Source organism: Electrona antarctica, assembly GCF_951216825.1.
Source record: "Electrona antarctica genome assembly, chromosome: 12".
Lineage (NCBI taxonomy): Eukaryota > Metazoa > Chordata > Actinopteri > Myctophiformes > Myctophidae > Electrona > Electrona antarctica.
Genome location: NC_136793.1, coordinates 28989443 through 29011678, shown reverse-complemented (window position 1 = coordinate 29011678; position 22236 = coordinate 28989443). Strand labels below are relative to the sequence as shown.

The following is a 22236-nucleotide window of genomic DNA, read 5'->3' as shown; positions in this document are numbered from 1 at the left end:
AGTATGTGTCGACATTTTAATGCTAATATAATATTAATGTTAAAACGTGATACCAATACACATGAACTTAAAGTATACTACGTGGGTTCCATTGATCCGAGGTGGAACACAATTGATTGATTGATCATTAAAAAATAAACATGCTCTGAAAATGCACAGGGCATGGCCCCACCCCTCTGGCCACTTAACACGGCAGCCGATAGGCTGGCTGCTTTCAAGATGAGCCCTGACCCAGAAAAGGTTGAGAACCACTGATGTAGCCTAGACATAAGAAAAACATTTCATTTCATCATGCTTGGTGGTATCATTGGTATGGTCATGAATCATAAACCATATTCCAGTTCACCATATCTCCATCTCAATAATCTCAAATAGCTACAAATATATAAAAAGGCTATACCAATTGTATCTGGGATAATGACGGCACACCTACTTTTTCCCCCACACATACAAATCTACACTTCCTGTATTGAAACGTATTCATTAGGACATACATATTTTCTCTATTTACTGATCAAACTCAGTGGTATAAAAAGCACTTACTGTAGCAGTGCTTAAGAAGCTGTATGGTTGATAGGAAAAGCCAGTTTTAAAGAACAGTGGCTTTCTCTTTCCCTTTTGGGGTCACAAGTGCTTGTTTGATATTGACCTATGATGTATCGTGTAGAAACACCCTTTGAGTTAAGATAATACCAGTAAGACGCCCGAGGGCGAGAAGTGTGCACTGGCCATATATGGAGCGTGTATTGAGTATACAGGGTTTGATGAGGTCAGATCAACATATGGAATGTTAGAACAGGTCAGCTCCATATATGGAGATCTAAGGGTGGCAGCGGTGGCAGTGTCGGGCCTTCATTTTCGGGCCTGTTGACTCTAGTTTTCGCCTTCGGTCGCAAATATTACATGATGTCATGTGTAATTGTATAACCTTATATCTCCAAATCTTTGATTCATATTTTTGAGTGGTGCAAACCACTCCAACAACCAGCTTTGTTTGTATCCGTGTTTGTGTGTACCTGTACGTGGGGCCCAAAAGAATGAGCATTGTTACCATGGTCACTGACATTACGTCAGACCACAGCTGATCAGGCTATATAAGACCTTGCACCACTCAGTTCACACGGGTGTGATTTTTTCATTAATGAACATCCTACTTCATCATGCAAGAGTGTTGCACAAAAGTATAGTGAAATTAGCCGATCTACAAGCTTACAACACATCACATCGGCTAGTTTCACTATTTTATTACATTTTTGAGTGGTGCAAACCACTCCAACAACCAGCTTTGTCTGTATGTTTGTGTACCTGTGTACGTGTCCGTGTACCTGTGTACGTGTCCGTGCAAATGTTTACTATGGTTAGTGTGTGACGTCACTGACATAGCTGATCAGACTATATAAGACCTTGCACCACTCAGTTCACACGGGTGTGATTTTTGAGTGGTGCAAACCACTCCAACAACCAGCTTTGTCTGTATGTTTGTGTACCTGTGTACGTGTCCGTGTACCTGTGTACATGTCCGTGCACAGGTGAGCATGGTTACCATGGTCACTGACATTACGTCAGACCACAGCTGATCAGGCTATATAAGACTCAGTTCACACGTGTGTGATTTTTTAAATAGTGATTACAAAAAAGGTTTCGAACATGCAAGGTTTCCACCCAACAGTGACAACATATGCATGCATGGTACAATTGAAGTGTCCACCAGATGGCATATAGACTATTATTCTCATCATTACTGCTGAGAAGGGCCATACTAGTGTCCTTCAAAGTCTACCTCTCTCCATGTCAACACAAACCTGAGTGTTAATAAAACTCTGAGAGTGTACAAATGGACCGATAAGGGTTAAATTGACACGCTGGGTGGCTTTACTGTGTTGTTCTCTTTTTCTGCCTTTTCTGGCTCCCTGTCATGGTCAGTCATGTCAGCGTGTAGTACCGTGTACGTGACAGCTGGACAGCAGAGAGGTGCAGGGACAGTCACTATCAATCAATCAGCATTTATTATGAAATACTGGACTTTTTTTTATAGTGACAGAAAACGCTGTACAGAAAATAAACATATACTCACTGCTGTCCTTTAGACCCTATAGTCACCTTGGCAGGCTGCTTCCTGCCCCCGCAAAGTACACACTACAGTACACAGTACACACACAAATGTACATCTGCTGGAACACACACATATACACACACACGCACGCACGCACGCACGCACGCACGCACGCACGCACGCACGCACGCACGCACACACACACACACACACACACACACACACACGCATAATCGCATATACAGTACAGCATTAATACACTGTGAACACCCACACACTTCTTGTCCCCTTTTGCTAGTGTCCATAGATAAAGCTGCTTCTACACCCTGTGCCGCCCGGATGTATAAATGTGGCATGTGTGTGCACTCAAATGTTTGTCCATGTGTGTGTGTGTGGGTGCGCACAATCAGTCGGAAGTGTTGAGTCAGCTTGTGTTACACCCCGCTGGCTGTCCCCTGACACTGACCAATGGAAAGCCACTTCCTATAGTATTAATGGGCCCCATTGTAAATGTATTAAACATTTACAGTATTAGCGATGGCAGTAGTTCCCGCTCTATCTTGCATTATGCTACATGTATACGGGTAGTATTGATGTGCCATCTATATCGTTGCTGTCGGGCAGAAACCTTGTATCTCCAAGTTTTTACGTTTTATTTGGAAATGAATGCCCTAAGTAAAGTGTCGCACAAAAGTAGTGAAAATAATAGATCTACACGCTTACAACACGGCCCATTGGTATAACAACTAGCTATTATGAATGGTTTTAGCGCTATGGTTTAAAATAATAGATGAATAGCTCCAGTATTTCTTTATTTTGCCATTGAATCATTCATACTTCAGTTATTTTGTATTTTACTAAATGTTAACAGTTATGTGTAATTAAATTGCAAAAGTAAATGTAACTGTAGTCAATTACAATTACAAAGACAAATGTGTCAAATAAATTACTGTTACTAATCAAAATGAGTGATTACAAAAAGGTTACATTGAAATATCTATAGACAATGATGCCTTTTGTGGACATGCTGATTCTTGGTTTAACATCAACACACGCATAGATGTTATATTCTCTGCAGAACGTCAAGAGAAAGATTATTGACAGTAAACAACTAATACTCCTGTTATTATGCATTGCACTTAACTGTTTTTAATATGATCATAGTGTATATACACTAATCATGATGATTTAAATGTTTTGAATGTAAATGTATCCTATTACATACAGGTTGCATTGACCATTACTCTTGCCTGAACCTCTAATGTGTTGCATTCTCAGTGCTTGTGATGCTACAGTATGACACATGAATTTCCCTCTGGGGTTCAATAAATCTTTCTTATCTCATCTTATCTTATCTCAGAATTATTGTATTACTTATTACAATTTTAGGACGACGATCAGCAACTTGTGACATTAGTTACATTTCAAAAGTAACCTAACCTAAAGCATTGATTATTCATTCATAATAGAATAAACACGTAAAGTTATTTAGTTTTATCTGTACAGTGCTGAGCTCAACTAGCATGCTACAGTACTTATCTACACTTTCCTGGAGTTATAAACATAAAGTTATTTAGTTTTATCTGTACAGTGCTGAGCTCAACTAGCATGCTACAGTACTTATCTACACTGTCCTGGAGTCCTTTCAGTGTCATGCTCATGCAGGGGGGGTGCAGAGAGGGGGCCCATGCATCAGGGTGGAGGGATAGGTAAAAAGAGGGGCAATAAAAGAGATCGACACATACACCTACCCTGTAGTAGTCCGTACTGTAGACATCTCTGGACATCCCAAAGTCTCCAATCTTCACCAGCAGATTTTCACCCACCAGACAGTTCCTGTAGAACAATGGTAGATAATGCTGTCATGAGTAGACAGCAGAAAACAGCAACAAGCACCACAGGATGGTACACGTCGTAGGGCACAATTTCACACTGCAGCCATTTTGTTCTTATGTTATATAGAGCAGAGGTTCCCAACCACTGGTACTAGTTAGGGGTGTGCTGAAATATCCATATTGATATATATATATATTCCTCCCGTGATAAATAATCGATACGCCGCCAGCAAATATCGATAAAATAAAACGGGGGATAATTCCGGGAGGAAAAACGTGTCGCGTAGTGTCCGTAAAACATGACAAAGTTACTTATTACTAGTAGACTAGTAGCCTTTTATGCATAAAAGGCAGATCTGTTAGCAATATGGGACTGATGTCTGCAGTCACAGCAGCCCCATGATCTACCTTTTATGCAACGAACATCTCTCTCTCTCTCTCTCTCATTGTGAATGTACCCCGTTGAAGTTACAAGAGTTAGATCACTGCAGTGACCAGCTCAGTGGCCTTGTGGTTAGAGTGTCCGCCCTGAAACTGGGAGGTCAGGGTTCGATCCCCGTCCGGGTCATACCAAAGACTGTAAAAATGGGACCCAATGCCTCCCTGCTTGACACTCAGCATCAATGGGTTGGATTGGGGGGGTCAAATCAACTAATTAAATGATTCCCGAGCGTGGTACGGCTGCAGCTCACCGCTCCTTGGCGGCGGCTCACCGCTCCAAGAGATGGGTCAAATGCAGAGAACAAATTTCACTGCGGTAACGTGTGTGACAAATCGTACGACTTTGATTTTGACTGTGAATGTTGCACTGTTCATATAAGCTGCTTAGATATTATAGAAAATATAAAATATATTTTATTTTTACTTTTATTATATGTGTCTTAACCTAACTGTAGGCCTAGATACAGATATGGACCACAGTTCTGTCATAGTATAGCCTATCTCAGTTGAAATTATATTGTGACCAGATTTGACTGAGGGACTTCCATTGGATTTTTTTTTCATGTCATATGAAAATAGGGAATCATAGCTTCAAATAGACATTGGTTGTTCAACTTAAATTGATGTGTTGATGTTATTACTATAAGCAATATTGTTATAAAAAAAGTTAAAATGACCAGTGAGCACCTGCAACTGCACTGTTTAATATTTCATGAGGACTTGGTTTCAATACATGAGCCCAGCACATTTTAATGGGTTCTAACTGACACAAAATGTCATTATTCATTATGATCGGTTTGAAAAGTAGAAATATAGGCCTCCTTCTTACAGCTGCCCCTTCCAATAAAAGCCCGTTATCAGAATCGGTTGAGACAAATAAAAGCCCGGATTAATAATTGAGGATTTACAGTAGTATTTCCTGATTTTCGGTTGCAGATATCGTGATATATCGTTGATGAAATCTCTTCCAATATATTGAATAGTGCAATAATCGCAATATATCGAATATCGTGATATTATCGTTATCGAGGGCCTAATATTGTCACATATATCGTATCGTGAGGTACCCATATCATCCCACCCCTAGTACTAGTACCACTGGTGATACTTGAGCCCCCCTCTAGTGGTACTCAGAGCGCCGAAGTCTGATTTACACATCCTACCTACCTATACCTAGCCACCTCCCTGACAATATCGCCGCGGGACAGGTTGTTCATTTTTGGACCACAATTCACTCTTCGCTAAGTCCCACCCAAGCCCGTTCTTGGCCAATACCACGTTAGCGACGGTTACTATGTTAGGATCCTGGTCACGCTTTCAATGCTGGTCAAAATGTTTCAGCAGTGTCAATAAATATATTTGCTGTACAGCATGTGTGGACCTCAGAAAGATGGTTTGTTTTCTTACCTTGTTATGAGCAAACTAGTCCATTCCATGAATCAGTTTATGACATCAGGAAAACTCGTTTTATTTTCGTCTTTTGATAGATTTATAAAGTAACTATTTTGGTGTGAAGCGGTTCTGGTGTTCCCAACTCTCGTTTGTAAACAAGTCGCCATGCTGTTTGAGATGCACCCAGCTGCAGTCCCAGACATTTCTCCTAAAGTGTCTCCCTCAAACACGTCCAAAATTGTGTATGGTGTTTGCGACAAGTGGACGAGATCAAATACATTTGTTTAATGTTTACATCCAACGGCCTGAGACCGAGGCTACTTCAGAAGTGGGTGTACAGATTTGGACCAATCAGATCGTTTTGTAGGCAAACCGGAACTTCTTACCACACAAACTTGTCAGGGTTGCCAGGTCTGCTTATTTCCCGCTACTTTTGGCTTAAGGCTAATAATTAGTGTATGTAATACATTACCAAAACATGAATTATCATAGACATATGCCTACATAGTATTTATAATGATAAATGCATACAATCTTTTTATTATGATTATATATGGTCATATTATTGTGTTTGTTTTGGCTTGTTTTTCTTGATTTGGCTTTAAGAGTTGGCTTGTTTTTGGAGGTGGGTTGGCTTATTTCTCTCACACAATGTGGCAACACTGAAGTCAAAACAAAAACAAGACAACCTTGACATTTTTTATTAAAAATATAACCGCATGAGTTTTCCTGATGTCATAAACGGTCAGAATCAGCTTAGTGTTCTAAAAGAGTGACTTTGAGAGCTGTTTCCCCGTTACAATGGAAGTCAATGAGAGCCTATTTTTATTTCTAATATGTACTATTAAACTGCACAACGGAGCGAAATAATTCATGGAATGGACTAGTTTGCTCACAACAAGGTAAGAAAACAAACCCTCTTTCTGAGGTCCACACATGCTGTACAGCAAATATATTTATTGACACTGCTTAAACATTTTGACCAGCATTGAAAGCGTGACCAGGATCCTAACATAGTAACCGTCGCTAACGTGGCATTGGCCAAGAACGGGCTTGGGTGGGACTTAGCGAAGAGCTAATTCTTAAATGAGACGATTCTAAGGTTGCCCAATGTTCCAATGTTATTCTCAATATAGAACGAGTGACATCAGGACTTTGGTACTCTATAGGAATGACATCCAAGCAAAATGACAATGGAACAATGGTCAATGGAAGTCACACTTTCTCCATATTTGCCATTCGTCATCCATGTTTGTTATTCCGTTTCTGCAGTTGTTTGGAAAACCCTGTAGTATTAATACAGGCTATATGCAGAAATGCAAATTGCTTTTGTAACGGCTACAGACACGGAGCCCATCATATTTAAAACAGCTACATGGATTGATTCAGCGTATAACATGTGGTGACTGACAAACCTGGTGGCCAGATCGCGGTGTACAAAGTGTTGTGATGCCAGGTAAACCATGCCAGCTGCTATCTGCTGGGCGATATGCAGCATCTGAGACTGTGTGAGCTCCACGCGGGAGCTGTTCAGCTGGCCCTCTGCCATCAGAACCGCATCTGGACCATGGGCCCTGCAAGGGAAAGAGATGCACTTTGCATACTATATGGATACATATATGGAACAGGAAATGTAACTTACAGAATATAATTCTGTTCTGTCCATTTCTTTATGTTAAATACTGAAAGCCGGGAAGGGTGGGGGATACTGGCGTTCAATATTCAATATTCTGATAATCATTACTTTGTTCAGTGACAAAATCTTCCCGTCTTTCCAAGTCAGTAGTAAACAGAAAATACATTTTCAGGTTGTGATTACTCATTTTATCCAATGGTGAGAGAGAACCCCACGAAGATCATTTATCAGTTAAAATGTTATATTGATTCCAATTTTGCCAGTTCATTTTTTGGCTTGTTTACATCACATGCAATTTCACTTGTTTATCCAATATCCTATGCGTTTTCTCTCTTGCCGCCTTCCAGGCGTATTAGGCTCAACTTATGTAACTTACGTAGATAGCATTTTCTGTAGACATAGCACTCTATAGTGTATATGCTTTGTTTCATTATATAGATATTCCACTGTTAGCTTACGTATGAGTCTTGATGACTATTTGTATGCATTTGGTTGTCGTACCTGAGGAACTTGTTGAGGTCCCCGTGCTTCATGTACTCAAACACCATAATGAGAGGGTCACTCTCCACACACACGCCGTAGAACGTCACAATGTGCTCGTGCTGGAGGTTTGTCAGCAGCTCAGACTCACGATGGAAATCCTTCCTGGCATTCTCACTGGCCTCTTTGAGAGTCTGCGCGCACACACACACACACACACACACACACACACACACACACACACACACACACACACACACACACACACACACACACACACACACACACATGTAACATTTTATTTATGTCCACATAAGTGATACAATACAAGGACACAAATATTTACATGGTGCTGTAAAAATGTACAGTCAGCAAATAACACCCCTCAGGGGTACAAGTGACATCGTCATATTTTGCGGCTCCCAATAATAGGAGAGTTTGCACGGAATTTAAAAGCTGCTTTTTTGGCATCCCAAGTTGTTGGAAGCCTCTTACAACCAACCTATGTACATGTCCTAGGCTGCCTAAGATAAACACAAGTAGTACACGCACGCACGCACGCACGCACGCACGCACGCACGCACGCACGCACGCACGCACACATTCAGACATGGTGGTACGTAAGTGATATTCCAATAAACTTATAATTTAAAGGACAAAAACATATGACACAAACACAAAAATACACGGCCACCATTCATCACTTTGAGTGAGCAGTCAGTCTGTTCTGATTTCTTTGGCCCGTGTCCATTGTGAAATAGCTGTCAGTGGCTTATTCCAGTAAAAGTGAGTTATTGCAATTTGCACAGTCTGAAATTACTGGCACCGAGCAAGGAAGGATATAAAGGCAGCACAAAGAAATGAGCACATTTTATATTAATGCAAGTGATTACAATGTGCAATAATGTTTACATTTGTTATATTCCCTCGTTCCCTTTGAAACTAATCTTTGTCTCGGTCGCCATGAATAAGGGAATCTGTCATGATGCTTGTATAACACAAGCAGCGATGGTGAACAGAGACTGTTTCAGGAAATGAAAGTGATACAGGGCCCATATTCATTTCGCATCTACAGAAAAGAAAATATAGAAAATTTGTCTCGTGATACATGAATAATTGATTGCCCTCGGACTGTATGTGACATGGATATACGTTGGCGTTCCACCTTGAGTGTGTACGTGTGTGCGTGTCAGTGTTTCTGCCCGTACTAACAGTACTGGTGTAAGGATCCCATTACAAATATAGGTCTAAAGGACAAAGAGGAGATGCTAAGAAAGCTATGGGAAGGAAGCGACTAAAATGGCCCCTGTAACCTTTTGACCATAATGCTGAGATGCCAGAAAATGAGACAGACCGTAACTCCACCCTCTAATACTCTCAACCAATTAGGTATCTCGAAAACAGAGGCTGGGTCATGTACATTACAGGATGTAATATGATGCCACGTGATGGTGTTATATGGGATACTTACAGAATACATGCAGTATGTAAACTTACACGCCAATCTCAAATTTGAAACACAAGTGGTATGTCCTATAGATATGCCATTCGATCCTGGTTACTTAAGCTGTGTCTGGACTCAAAATGGGATGAGGATGAACGGCTGATGGGCAATATACATTTTACGGAATATATACCATATTGTGCCGAATATAAGACGACTCTGATCTTAAGACGACCCCCATTTTTCAAGCCTCATTTGTGGAAAAAGAACATTGAATGTCAAATAGTCTAGTCTAGTCTAGTATAATACGACCCCGTTTTTTAGGATATTTCCATTGGAAAAAAAACGTAGTCTTATATATTCAGCACAATAGGGTATATATTTTTTAGTTTTTTCCACTTCTGCAAAATGTCGGCCTTCTTGACCACTGTTTCCTAAACACGTCAGAAAATATCCACGCATACCTACAGTATTTTACACGCACATTGACTGTGGGCAATATATGAAAGGACCGCACACTAGTTTCAGGCAAAGGATTTACTTTATTTCAGCTTAGCGACTAAGCTGAAATAAAGTATAAATCCTTTGCCTGGAACCGGTGTGTGGGCCCTATCTCCTTTCACAAAAAAATATCCCAAATAATCATAAACATCCCAAAACATCTAAGAAATTCCATAAATTAAAAAAAAAGAAAAGAAAACACTTAAGAAGAATGTAAAAATAGCAGATTTTTACAAAAGTTCACGACGTGACGCGAAGCGACATCTTGTACATCTGCTGTTTTTAGTAGTTTGGGTCCTGGGGAGATATAAATTTTCCCCTTTGGTTATTTGAGCTAAAAGGTTTTGGAACCACTGTTCTAGAGTCTATATGTACATTACTGTATATCTGACTATTGCAGGTACGTCAAGAACAAAAAAATAAAATGTTCAGTCATAGAGTCTGCAGCTATTGTGCCAATGAAACACAAATGATTACTTTCACATGTTTTAATCAGTGAGTTGAGTCAATACATTCAGACTAACTAATGAGCAACATTAACTCTGGGACTATTACGGTAAGATGGAGAGAGCTCCTTGTTGATCCATGATCCACTATTGTGTTCTGACGCACTGAACTCAGGCTCAAAGCCACAATATTGTGATCTTAGTCATCCCTTCTATGCACTTTCAAATCCCCGGAGAAATAAAAGGCAATCAACAACCCATAGTGTGTGAATGTACCGACACATGTGCATGTGTTAAGGTCCACTGCCAGAACATTATTGGAAATGACACGTGTATATGATGGATGGTATGCGCTGTGTGTGTGTGTGTGTGTGTGTGTGTGTGTGTGTGTGTGTGTGTGTGTGTGCGCGTGCGTGCGTGCGTGCGTGCGTGCGTGCGTGCGTGCGTGCGTGATCGATGTCACCCCTGTGTATAATATGACCATAAACCTCACTACTGTATTATGGCTGACTGCTGGCTGATTGATAGTAGCCAGTAACAACAGCACCATTAGGCTCGATTAGTGCCTGTTAAGGTTACTGTAATGTGGTCTACCGTACAGTACATGGGACCACATGTTTCTGTAATGTTGTGTGTGTGTGTGTGCGTGCATGTGTGAGGAAGCACGTACGGGTGGACGCCGAGGTGCAAGTGTGAACACTTACACTCTTAAGTAAGTACAGACACCTGAGGGACAGCACAACATGCAACGACGGCAGATATTGTTTGCAGAATGAGGGCCAACGTCAAAGAGGAATCAAGTATCTCTTTTCAACCGCGAAGGATCACCCGGAACCCCTTATAAAGAAATGTATAAAAAAACAAGGCTTGTAGATGAGGAATTTTGGTGATTTTTTAAAACAAATGTAAATGTTCGGATATGCGCACCGGGAGTACACTCATGTATCAGCTTGTATTGCTGTATAGCTCAGTGCGCTATATCCGAATGCACCCTATAAGTTCTGAGTTTCCAGAACTCAGGTTTGGTACTACTGTACATCCTGAGCAGGGTCCATACTAGGTTCTGAGAACCTTATGTGAAAGTGAACCGTAGCATATGGAAACAAATCCAGAACCCGTGAAATATATGGTTCACTTATAGTAGTTCTTGAACTTCTTGTAGTCGAAAAGAGACAAAAGTGTGGAGGTGCAGAATAAAGGCCAACGAGAAGGATCCGGAGGAAGGGGGTCAAAGAGGAGTCAAATGTTAATTTAAATCTGAGAGTGTACTAAGGTAACATTTATAGGTATTTCTAAATTTGTTCAATTTACTCTCAGTGTAGGAAACTGGACTTTGCTGTACCTGCTGGCCTTGGTCATATACATTCCTGTTATTTATAATGGTAATATAAATCTGATGCCATCATCACTACAGTGGCTGTGAGACAAAATTAATTTCCTTTCTCCTTCTAAACCCATACTATGTAAAAACTAAATGAAACTAAATAAAAGAGGAGGAAAAAAGTGAATAAATAAATGATTCTCATCTTGCCACCAAACTGATTTTCGAAATTTTTTATCCAAGCTCTCAATTGCTTGGATTTTCAGGTATCATCCAAGTGCTATACAGTATGAACTAAAGTGGAGGCATGGAGGTTGTGGTGCGGGTGGGGAGTCATGTATAGTTAATGAGAAGTTCTCTACCAATAAGGTCTAGTTTCACCGCAGACTGGCAGAGAGCATTCATGGTGGAAGCATGAACGGATGGATGGATGGATAGGATAGAAGGATGCCACTGACATCCTACTCCATGGGAAACCATTCAATTTGACCCCGGAAGTCGGCGGTTTCAGTGTCATTGAGTCTTTCGCTGACCCAGAAACTCCTTGACGAAAGGGTGTTTGGGAGCAGATAAAATAAGTTTCTTTTACATCTTTACATATAGATGCATCTGTACAATACATATTTTGTATAGATGTATCCTAGTGCAATATAATTTAGATTTTAGTTTTTTAATTTATTTTCAAATTTCAGTTGCAGCAAGTTTTCGAGGGGGTCCCAATGTGTACCTGGACTTGTCCCACGACACACCAGTGTGCCTCGGCCCACCGTATGTGAGCCACGCTATATATACACAGATCCTACTGTATATGGAAGGATGTAATGTCATTTGCACAACGTTCCAAATATACTGTATCTCATATATCTTGTCAGCAAGGGGTGTAGAGCGGCCATAGCTGAGTGGGTAGCGAGGCTGCCTGGGAATCGCATGGTCGCCTCTTTGACCTTTGGCTCGCCCAGACTACATGTAGAAGTGTCCCTAGACAATTAACCCCCAACAATTCCCCCTGTGTGCTCATCTGAGCAGCCATCTACCTGCTGAAACGATAAAAGCAATTACTGTAACCCCTCCTCTGGGAAACAGAAAGTACTCCTTTTCCATGACAGGTAATAGTTTCAACTCCAGAATTGCAGTATGACTTTTAATATCATGCCAACAATCATTTGATAACTATTGGAATGTACCGTAAATACCTCATATTGGACAGCCTTGATATTGAACCTACTGTATATATTTTTTCTTCAGGGTAGAATATGTTGTGTTCTATCACTTATTCCAACAGAAAATAATAGGAATAGGCCTATCTCACAGCATTTCCCCGCCCCCTTTCCACGCCCCCTTTTGGAGCTAGTGGTGTTATTTTTTCTGCGGTCCATAGGCTTCCATGTTAAAAGAGGTATTTTCACAAGCCACAAACTACTGTTTTGTAAAGGTAAGGTTTATTCTACTTATTTGAGTTGTTATACCATTGTGTTTTCTTCATATTATTATCGGTCTTTGACATTTTAACATTAGGAAATGTACTTAGATTCTCCAGAGAAAAAAAGTGTAAATGCTAATGGTTAAATGACACCACTAGCTCCGGAAGGGGGCGTGGAAAGGGGGCTGTGAGATAGGCCTATTGTCACTGCTTTGAAGGGTTTTGCTTACTGATTGGATACAGAATGTAAAATCAGTGGGTGCTTATAATAAACTAATGTATGTACCAGCACATTTTGAACGTAATATCAATGTACTGTGTACTGCAGATTATGCACTTTTAAACCGTTGCTGCCACATGAAAACATGAACATTGCAATTAGTTTAAATGTCATTAAATGCATTCCTCAATTTACATCTAGTAAATGTCATGACTTGAAGGACCATGACACATACTGCACTGTGTGTTCATTATAAACCTAGAATGTCTGTAGGCCTACATTTCTTTAGTTTACTGCTGAAATCCTTTGAGGTTATTGTCATTAAACAGCAGCAATATATAGGTAATAAACCAAATAAAATTTATGAAAATAGTAACTAAAAAACAACAATTAAAAATGATCATGCATATTAACACTAATTATTCACAATAGAATATGTAAAATAAAATAAAACATACTGTGTATATATACAGTAGGTTGTAATATGATAATTGACTTACTTTGACAGCCACCAGTATCTTGTCTTGGTCAGGGGAGAGGTTGTAACACTCAGCCAGGAACACCTTGCCAAACGCCCCTTCTCCCAGCTCTCTCTTCAGCACTATGTTATGCCTCTTGATGTGCTGGACAACTGATGGTTAAAGACAGAAATGGAGAGGGAATTCAGTTATCACATTTTAATCATGTCTATCATGTTTTTTAATTCAGCATTTATCTACCATTTCTACATCATTGTATTAATCCAAATCCAGCAATCAAGCATCCTTTCATGGTTTGTTCCATTTGCAGGACAATGCTGAACGTTTTATTTGGAAATGGGGAGTGACAAGCAACAAAGGCTGTCGGTATCGGGACTTGAACCCCCAACACGTCAGGCTACATGAGCCTTTAACAGCGGGCGAGCATCGGCTGACACATCGCCCAATCGCCCGTTATCTCCCGAAAAGATGAATTATTTTTATATTTTCGGGCGGCATTGCTCCGCCCACTTTTCGACCATCGCCTGTTCGCCTGCTATTGCCGGTAGTCGCCGGTTACCATAGACAAATAATGCACTTCCGGAAAATTCGTCTCACTGTCGCCCGCTGTTAAAACGTACTGTAAGTGCCTGAACAGCTATGCCAGTGATCCAGGCCTACACCAGTGATCCAGGCCTACACCAGTGATCCAGGCCTACACCAGTGATCCAGGCCTACACCAGTGATCCAGGCCTACACCAGTGATCCAGGCCTACACCAGTGATCCAGGCCTACACGGCTACACCAGTGATCCAGGCCTACACCAGCGATCCAGGCCTACACCAGTGATCCAGGCCTACACCAGTGATCCAGGCCTACACCAGTGATCCAGGCCTACACCAGTGATCCAGGCCTACACGGCTACACCAGTGATCCAGGCCTACACCAGCGATCCAGGCCTACACCAGTGATCCAGGCCGATGCTTAGTGTTTTAATTGAGTGCATTCCATAGTGACCTTCTATAGTAGCATCGTCGGTCTCCCCCTGCTCTTTTTCTTGGCACAACTCAGGATACTTTCTCACAAACACACACACACACACACACACGCGCGCTGACACACGCACGTGCACCACATGTGCACGCACACACACACACACACACACACACACACACACACACACACACACACACACACACACACACACACACACACACACACACACACACACACACACAAAGCCTAAAATCGTCAACAAACCAACTCGGTGTCGGTTGCTAAGTAACTTCTTGTGATTCTATGCCCGTTAATTTTCCGAATGCTTGGCATCTCACAGGGGTGGGAGGGGCATGGGGTGTAGGGGTTTATATAGAGGCTGCTGGCAGTGGCAGTCTACTGCCACACATTTTCAGCCAATTCCTAGGTTCTAAAGAGCGCAGGCAGCAAAGTGGCTCCGATATATTGCAACGTATAGCCAAAAACTCCTCTTTATCAAAGATTATGATGCCCTGGCCTCGTGTTCACTTCACAGAATGAATCTGGGCACTCATGCTAGGCGAACATTCAACAAAAATATGTGAACACACATCGATAAGAAAAATAGACGATCTATAAGCGTTGTGAGCCTGTAGATTGGCTATTTTCGGTGGTGAGATTTGCTGGAAAGGGGGAAAAGGAGTACCTACAAAGTACCTGTGTGTATTTTAGTGTTTAAGTGGTAAGAAGACAGATCTCTTCCTGCACAGTGGCATGAATACATTTTCTATTGTCTGCATACAAAAACAATGCTGTACACACACTTGAACACAAATCCATCCAACAACATAGTATACACACACAAACAAACATACAGTACAGTACTCTACATGTACCCGCTCATACAACATCCATACACATGCAAGCATGCATCCTTAAACAAGCACACATACACACACGCACGCACAGTCGCGCGCGCGCGCGCACGCGCACACACACACACACACACACACACACACACACACACACACACACACACACACACACACACACACACACACACAGACAGAGTATCCACCAGGACTCCCAACAGCTGAGATTTATCTGTGATGTGATTAAGAGATGCATTTGAAGGAAAGCTCTCCACTCACAATATCACATTAGAGTCCAGCTAGACTCTCAGAAGCTGCATCGATCTACACCATAACCTACTGAGAAACACCATAACCCAATATTCCACAGACAGAGAGACAGGGACAGAAGAGAGAGAGAGAGAGAGAGAGAGAGAGAGAGAGAGAGAGAGAGAGAGAGAGAGAGAGAGAGACACACACGCACGCACGCACGCACGCACGCACGCACGCACGCACGCACACACGCACACACGCACACACACACACACACAGACTGCAGGGAGTGAAAGAGAGAACCAAGTACTGTACTTGTAGTGTGGTGGAGGAAAGCTATAAATGTGTGTTTGTGTTCAGCATGAGCATGCACACGTACGTTTGTGTACAGTATGTTTGTGGAGTTCGTGCGTGCATGCACATGCGTGCGTGTGTGTGCGTGTGTGCATGTGTGTGTGTGGTTACATATACTGTACCTTCCTGTACACGTGTGTGCATGTGTGTTCATGTTCGTCCCTGAAGACACAGACAACATCTTGCTTTCCAAAACAACATTAGGTCAACGATCTCACTGCACCCACAATTCCCTGTGTTACTACTACATCATGAATTCAGATCCCACATGTCAACTGCTGACCGTTTTAAACAACTCATTATCTCACCACACCATTCCCTGCTGCTGTGGTCATCTAATGGGAGTATACCCCGTGGTCACACCTTGCACCAGTCCCACTCCCACTTAATAATCAACCTCAATAAATTAATGTCTAGAGACCAGCAATTTCCCCTGCACTTGTTTGTAACAGCTGCGTTCTGATGGGTGGTTTTGACTTCCTCTTTTTTGTATGGTTCTAAATGATGGTTGCACTGCACAGCTGGTCTTGTATGGATAATTATCAGGATGTCACTGTAAACTAAAGTAAACACTGGTCTCACACTTCACAAAAAAAGGCAAAGAAACACATGAGCTTTTTTTCTTTTTCTTAAACTTACACACCCTATATACTGTATCCTACTGTAGTTCAGTGGTCCCCAACCTGTTGGTCTGGATCCTCAGGGGGGTCCACATATGATTTTGACGGGTCCCCCAGATGACAGTGAAGTGACAATTTAAGGACTTTTTTTTTTTTTATCCCACGGTTTTGTAACCCATTTTTTCACCCCTGTGTCAATTATCTAATGTGATCCTGGGCTCTACACACCCTCCGCCAACCTAGTCCCCATACATGGGGGACATGGGGAGAGCAACGGACTTGAACTCATGCTTCCTTCATGCCTGAGTGTACAAGTTGCTCCTTTACACCTGACAGGGGGGAGTTTCCCTGGTTGGACGTAGCGCGTGGGAGGAACACGTTATTCCAACCAGTTCCTTTCCCCTCCATCAATTTTTAAGGACTGTTAAGACCCTTTTAATTAACCAGTAAGATGAGGGCGAGAAGCAACCTCGCCCTTTATCTGCCTGGGTGACGGTAGATGGCAGACTGCTGGGCGAGTGCTGGCGCTTTGGCATGGGGGTTCAGATCAACATATGTAATGAATTCTGTACTGGCCATAATTTATATGGAGCGTGTCTTGAGTGTACAGGGTTTAATGATGCGTGACCATATTTGGAGGCATGATGTCATGAGGCGTGACAATATATGGAGGTGTAATGTCACAAGGCGTGACCATATATGGAGTGTGATGTCACAAGGCGTGACCATATATGGAGTGTTATGTCATGAGGCGTGACCATATATGGAGGCGTGACTAACGGGAGATGCTGGTTTTCATGGTAAATGCGACCTACAGTCACAATAATGCTCGCCCAGCTTTTACTCCATCAGAACTCATTTCAGATTCATGTATTCCTGATTCACTCATAATTCTAGCACACAGGGCACTTTTTAATCAACAACTTTCTAAATGGATGTCAGGACATATATTATTCTCCGTCTACCAGACATACCCTTTCCTTTATAGCTAAGCTTGCCTGTCTCATTCCCAATCCTCCTTTCACCCAGACTCTCCCCATCCCTTCCTTTTACTCCATGTTACACTACATATCCCAGGTAGGCAGGAAGGGACACTCCAAAAGCAGATGGAAAACTTATTTTTTACTGCTTCATCAAACTTTATTTGCACTAAATGTTTTTGCCTTATAGCACCTAACAAAGCTTAGACTGATAGATAGACCAATTTGAATCATATTGGATGTAAAATGTCCTGCAATAGCTGTCATATTGCCAGGCCATTAATACACTAAAAGAGTGTGAAAGCGGATTCAGCCACATGGAAACGATCACCCCAACCTGCACAGTATTGATGGATCCGGGTAGGTATTAGACTTGGTGTACATGCAGCTACATGGGCCATGTCAGTGCAGTGAGATCAGACAAGTTGGCTGCGATGTCAGTGCTTTGCAGACGACAGGAAAACAGAATCCTTCACACGATCGGCTCCCCCTGTCCATTTTGGGGATACTGTTGAGAGCAGTATAATAATTGCTTTCTCTATCTCTCTCTCTCTCACACACACACACACACACACACACACACACACACACACACACACACACACACACACACACACACACGCACATGCATTTCCCATCACCATCGGTCATTTAACATTCACCTCTACATGTGTGCATATCTCATTAAAATAAATCCTATTTTCCATCCTGTCCGTTCCTCCCCATGATAGCCTCCAGTACAGCTATCACTCCTTAATCATCAGCATCCAATTATTAATGTCCAGACACCATAAAGCCCCCTCCTCCCATCCCTTAATGAATCACTGTCTTCCCACCCTCCTATCAGGCATCCCACCCATCCTTCATGACCGCTCCTCACACCTGTTAATCACCACACTCAAAGAATAATTAATGTCTGCTGAAATTATATTCCCCATCAACCATCTCTCCGCCCCTTGCTCTCCCGCCGTTTCCCCTTTCCATCTTTTCTCCTCATCGGTGTTGCCATGTCTGCTTATCATAACTGACTTTGGGCTTGTTTTCCCATAAAGTCGGTTTTATTGTTAGTTTCGACCTTGCGGGTTGTTGGGTGTTTGTTTCCAAAGTGTAGTTCCTTAATTTGGGCTTGCTTCCTAAGGTCCGCAAACATGTTCATGTCAAGGACCGCCAAATTAATATGAATTTGTGCGATGTCCCCCCCCCCCCCCACACACACACACACACACACATTGCGTCAGGGACCACCATACAAGATTTGTGTTAAAATGTAAAATTCAAAGGTTTTGACATTTCATAGACTGTTTGCTTGTTACTCTCGCAAAATCTGGCAACACTGCTCCTCATCCATCCATCCATCCATCCATTCCTCCCTTTGGGGCCACCTTTCACACATTCCAGCTTGCTAAACAATGTAATAAATGAATGGACTCATCACCCGTTTGTCCCTGTCCATCCTCACTCTTTGTCTGCCAGCGTGTATGTGTTTTCCCCAAGCACGCGCCACGCACATAAGGATTTGTATTGACAAACTGTCACAGAGTGTTAATGATGTGTTAATAATAACATGTGCTGTGTCATGTTAATATATCTTCAACAGAGGCCATGTCATCTCTTAACACATTCTATCATGTCTTTACTTTGTGTGGTACGCTCTTTAAAGGTTGCTTCACTACAATGTGTTTTAGTATCATTTTCAGTGGATGTTTAGCATCCTTTAAGCCATTTTTTATGTATTCCAAATTCTTTCAAGATTTTTCAGTAATGATCAACATTCTTTATCCTATAGCCCTCCCATTGCCCTGGGCCTTTTCACACACACGACAATGGAGGGAGGGAGGAGCGTCCTTCCTGGCAGAGATTTCAAACTTCACTACTTTATTTTCCCTTCGGAACTTTGTGCAGTGGAGAACATACAGACACAATACACAGATACCCAGGTCCCTATATAAAACACTACCTAACATATAAAGCTCTAGGTCAGCTCTAGCTCTAGGAAGTGTATGGCCTGGTCAGCCTGCAATGACATGCATAAGATCTGGTCATCCCAGCTTAGTAAGATTGTTAAAAGTAAAAAATATTTAGGACGAGCGTTGAGCCGATTCTACTCTATGGCTCCGAGACATGGACACTTTCAAAGAAACAAGAGAATCGGTTGGATGGCACTTACACCCGCCTTCTAATGAGAGCGCAAAATCGGTCTTGGAAGAGCCACCCATCGACTAATCTAATATACGGCAACCTTCCCCGTGTTTCTTCACTGGTCCGATCCAGCCCTTCGGCAATTGCGCTTTTATAGCGCGTTCGATTGCTCGAGCCAAAATGCTACTTACGTTAGCCGGTTAGCTAGCTGTGTTGTTAGCACAGCACTGGATCGCCCATCTTAGATCGTCGTCGCCATAATAATCCATTCTATCCATTTCTTTCAATCGCCTGTATCTCCTATTCCTTGTCCCAGATGGCATTTTGGTCAAAACAGCGTTTCTTTGACGGCACAGAGCTGACGATCTGGAGCTCTGCAGAGCTCCGGTCTGGATTCACATTGTAAACAAGGCCGGCCCAGCTCCATGTAAATTCTTAACTTAGGACTACTGCTAGTGAGGCGGAAATGGCGGCTTTTCAAAATAAGAGTTCAAATTAAAATAAAAATCACACCCGTGTGAACTGAGTGGTGTAATATAGCCTGTCTGACGTAATGAAATCATGTCTGATATAATGAAATCACACCCGGGTAAACAGGGTGAACATAGCAACCATGCTCATTTTTTCTGCACAGACTAACAAAGCCAGTTGTAGGAGTGGTTTACACCACTCAAAACATAGCAACCATGCTCATTTTTTCTGCACAGACTAACAAAGACAGTTGTAGGAGTGGTTTACACCACTCAAAAATACTGGCGTGAATTAGATCCTAATTTTTGAGTGGTGCAAACCACTCCAACTGGCTTTGTACCTGTGTACCCGTGTTTGTTCGTACCAAAAAGACGAGCATGGTTGCTATGGTTAGCAACAGATGGTACATTAGAACCAGATGCTTTCCTGGTTCTAATGTACAGTAACTATAACAATAAATGTGTAGTTGCACCACTCAGTTCACACGAGTGTGATTTTTCAATAAATGATAGCACTGAAAGGGTTAAAAGCATAATAGATTTGTGCTGCACTGAGCACCTCTTTCTAGTTTCCTATGGACAGGTAGTGCTTTCAGCACTCATGACCTGAAACAGGGACTTAATTGACCTCGTCTTAGCATCTAACGCAGACCAACTGAACCGACTAACCCTCACAGGGCTTAATTAATGGTGGAGCTCGGCTCCGGGACCTGACTCCCTCACTCCGTTACCTCTAGAAGGTGATCCGTCACCTCAAATGCACGTACAATAGTTTTTCAATTAATTCAACTTTCACCTTTCCCCTCCTAAACAAATATATATAATAATAATCTAAATTCTGGTTCATGGGCTCTGGCAAGTACTGAACCACTTCAGAGCCCCGTCAACCAACCAGTATATTTATCAAGCAAACATTATGGACCATTTAACAATTAAAATCATATTCTTGATTGACCGGAGTCTGCCAGGGGTCTAAACTACACCCCCGCCGATCAAGCTCACCACGTCGTTATAGATGTTAATAATGCTAATGTCTCAACTTGACAAAATACTGTAAACAAAGGTCAGCACTTTTTAAACACGTCTCCGGTGGACAAACACAACCTAAGAATCTTCTCGTACTGCAGTCTTAACAATGTGCTAAAGAGACGCGTGACAAATAGAGCATATCGTTGGTTCTGGCAGGAAACCATAGTCAAGCCGTGCCTCGTCTCCATTAGCTGATCAGCCAATTCCTGCCAAGTCCTCCGCCATCAGCTGACGCTCAGCTGTCAGTCTGTCATTGGTCATTGCATGTTATGGAGCCATCTTTATAATTGCCCACATATTGCCCACTCCTGCCGCAGCATTCACACGCCCACCCAGAAGCTATAGCTCCTGCTACACCCACCTCCATTCCAGCTCCTCCTTTTATATACTTGTCTGATTTGATCAATGTCAGCGTCTGACGTCAGTGTCTGATATCACTGTTGCTGCTGCTCTATATTATAACTCTGTGTGGGGGTCCCCGGGTGGTCCCCGGAAGTTCCAGACCCACAGGAACGCGCCCAGTGTGCCGGCCCCGTTCCGGCGAGCTTCCCCGTGTCCGAAAAGGTTGAGAAATGACATAGTTACCGTGTGGGGGTCCACAGGGAGTCACTGTACTGTACTGTACTGTACTGTACTGTACTGTACTGTACTGTACTGTACTGTACTGTACTGTACTGTACTGTACTGTACTGTACTGTACTGTACTGTACCGAAATCATCATATATACAGTTAATATGTGTGTGTGTGTGTGTGTGTGTGTGTGTGTGTGTGTGTGTGTGTGTGTGTGTGTGTGTGTGTGTGTGTGTGTGTGTGTGTGTGTGTGTGTGTGAGTGAGTGAGTGAGTGAGTGAGTGAGTGAGTGAGTGAGTGAGTGAGTGAGTGAGTGAGTGAGTGAGTG

The 22236-nt window shown here is 42.3% G+C and overlaps 1 protein-coding gene across 1 annotated transcript in view; it reads right to left on the bottom strand.

The window, feature by feature from the left end:
* LOC306934369 (BDNF/NT-3 growth factors receptor-like) overlaps positions 1-22236 on the bottom strand; it is a gene marked incomplete at both ends in the record, with an annotated part of 54872 nt that overhangs the window by 12493 nt on the left and 20143 nt on the right. Inside the window, 4 exons of the mRNA XM_079516938.1 lie at positions 3805-3889; positions 7137-7295; positions 7859-8031; positions 13690-13820. Coding sequence (XP_079373064.1) covers positions 3805-3889; positions 7137-7295; positions 7859-8031; positions 13690-13820 — 548 coding nt within the window. The remainder of the gene's footprint in view (positions 1-3804; positions 3890-7136; positions 7296-7858; positions 8032-13689; positions 13821-22236) is intronic.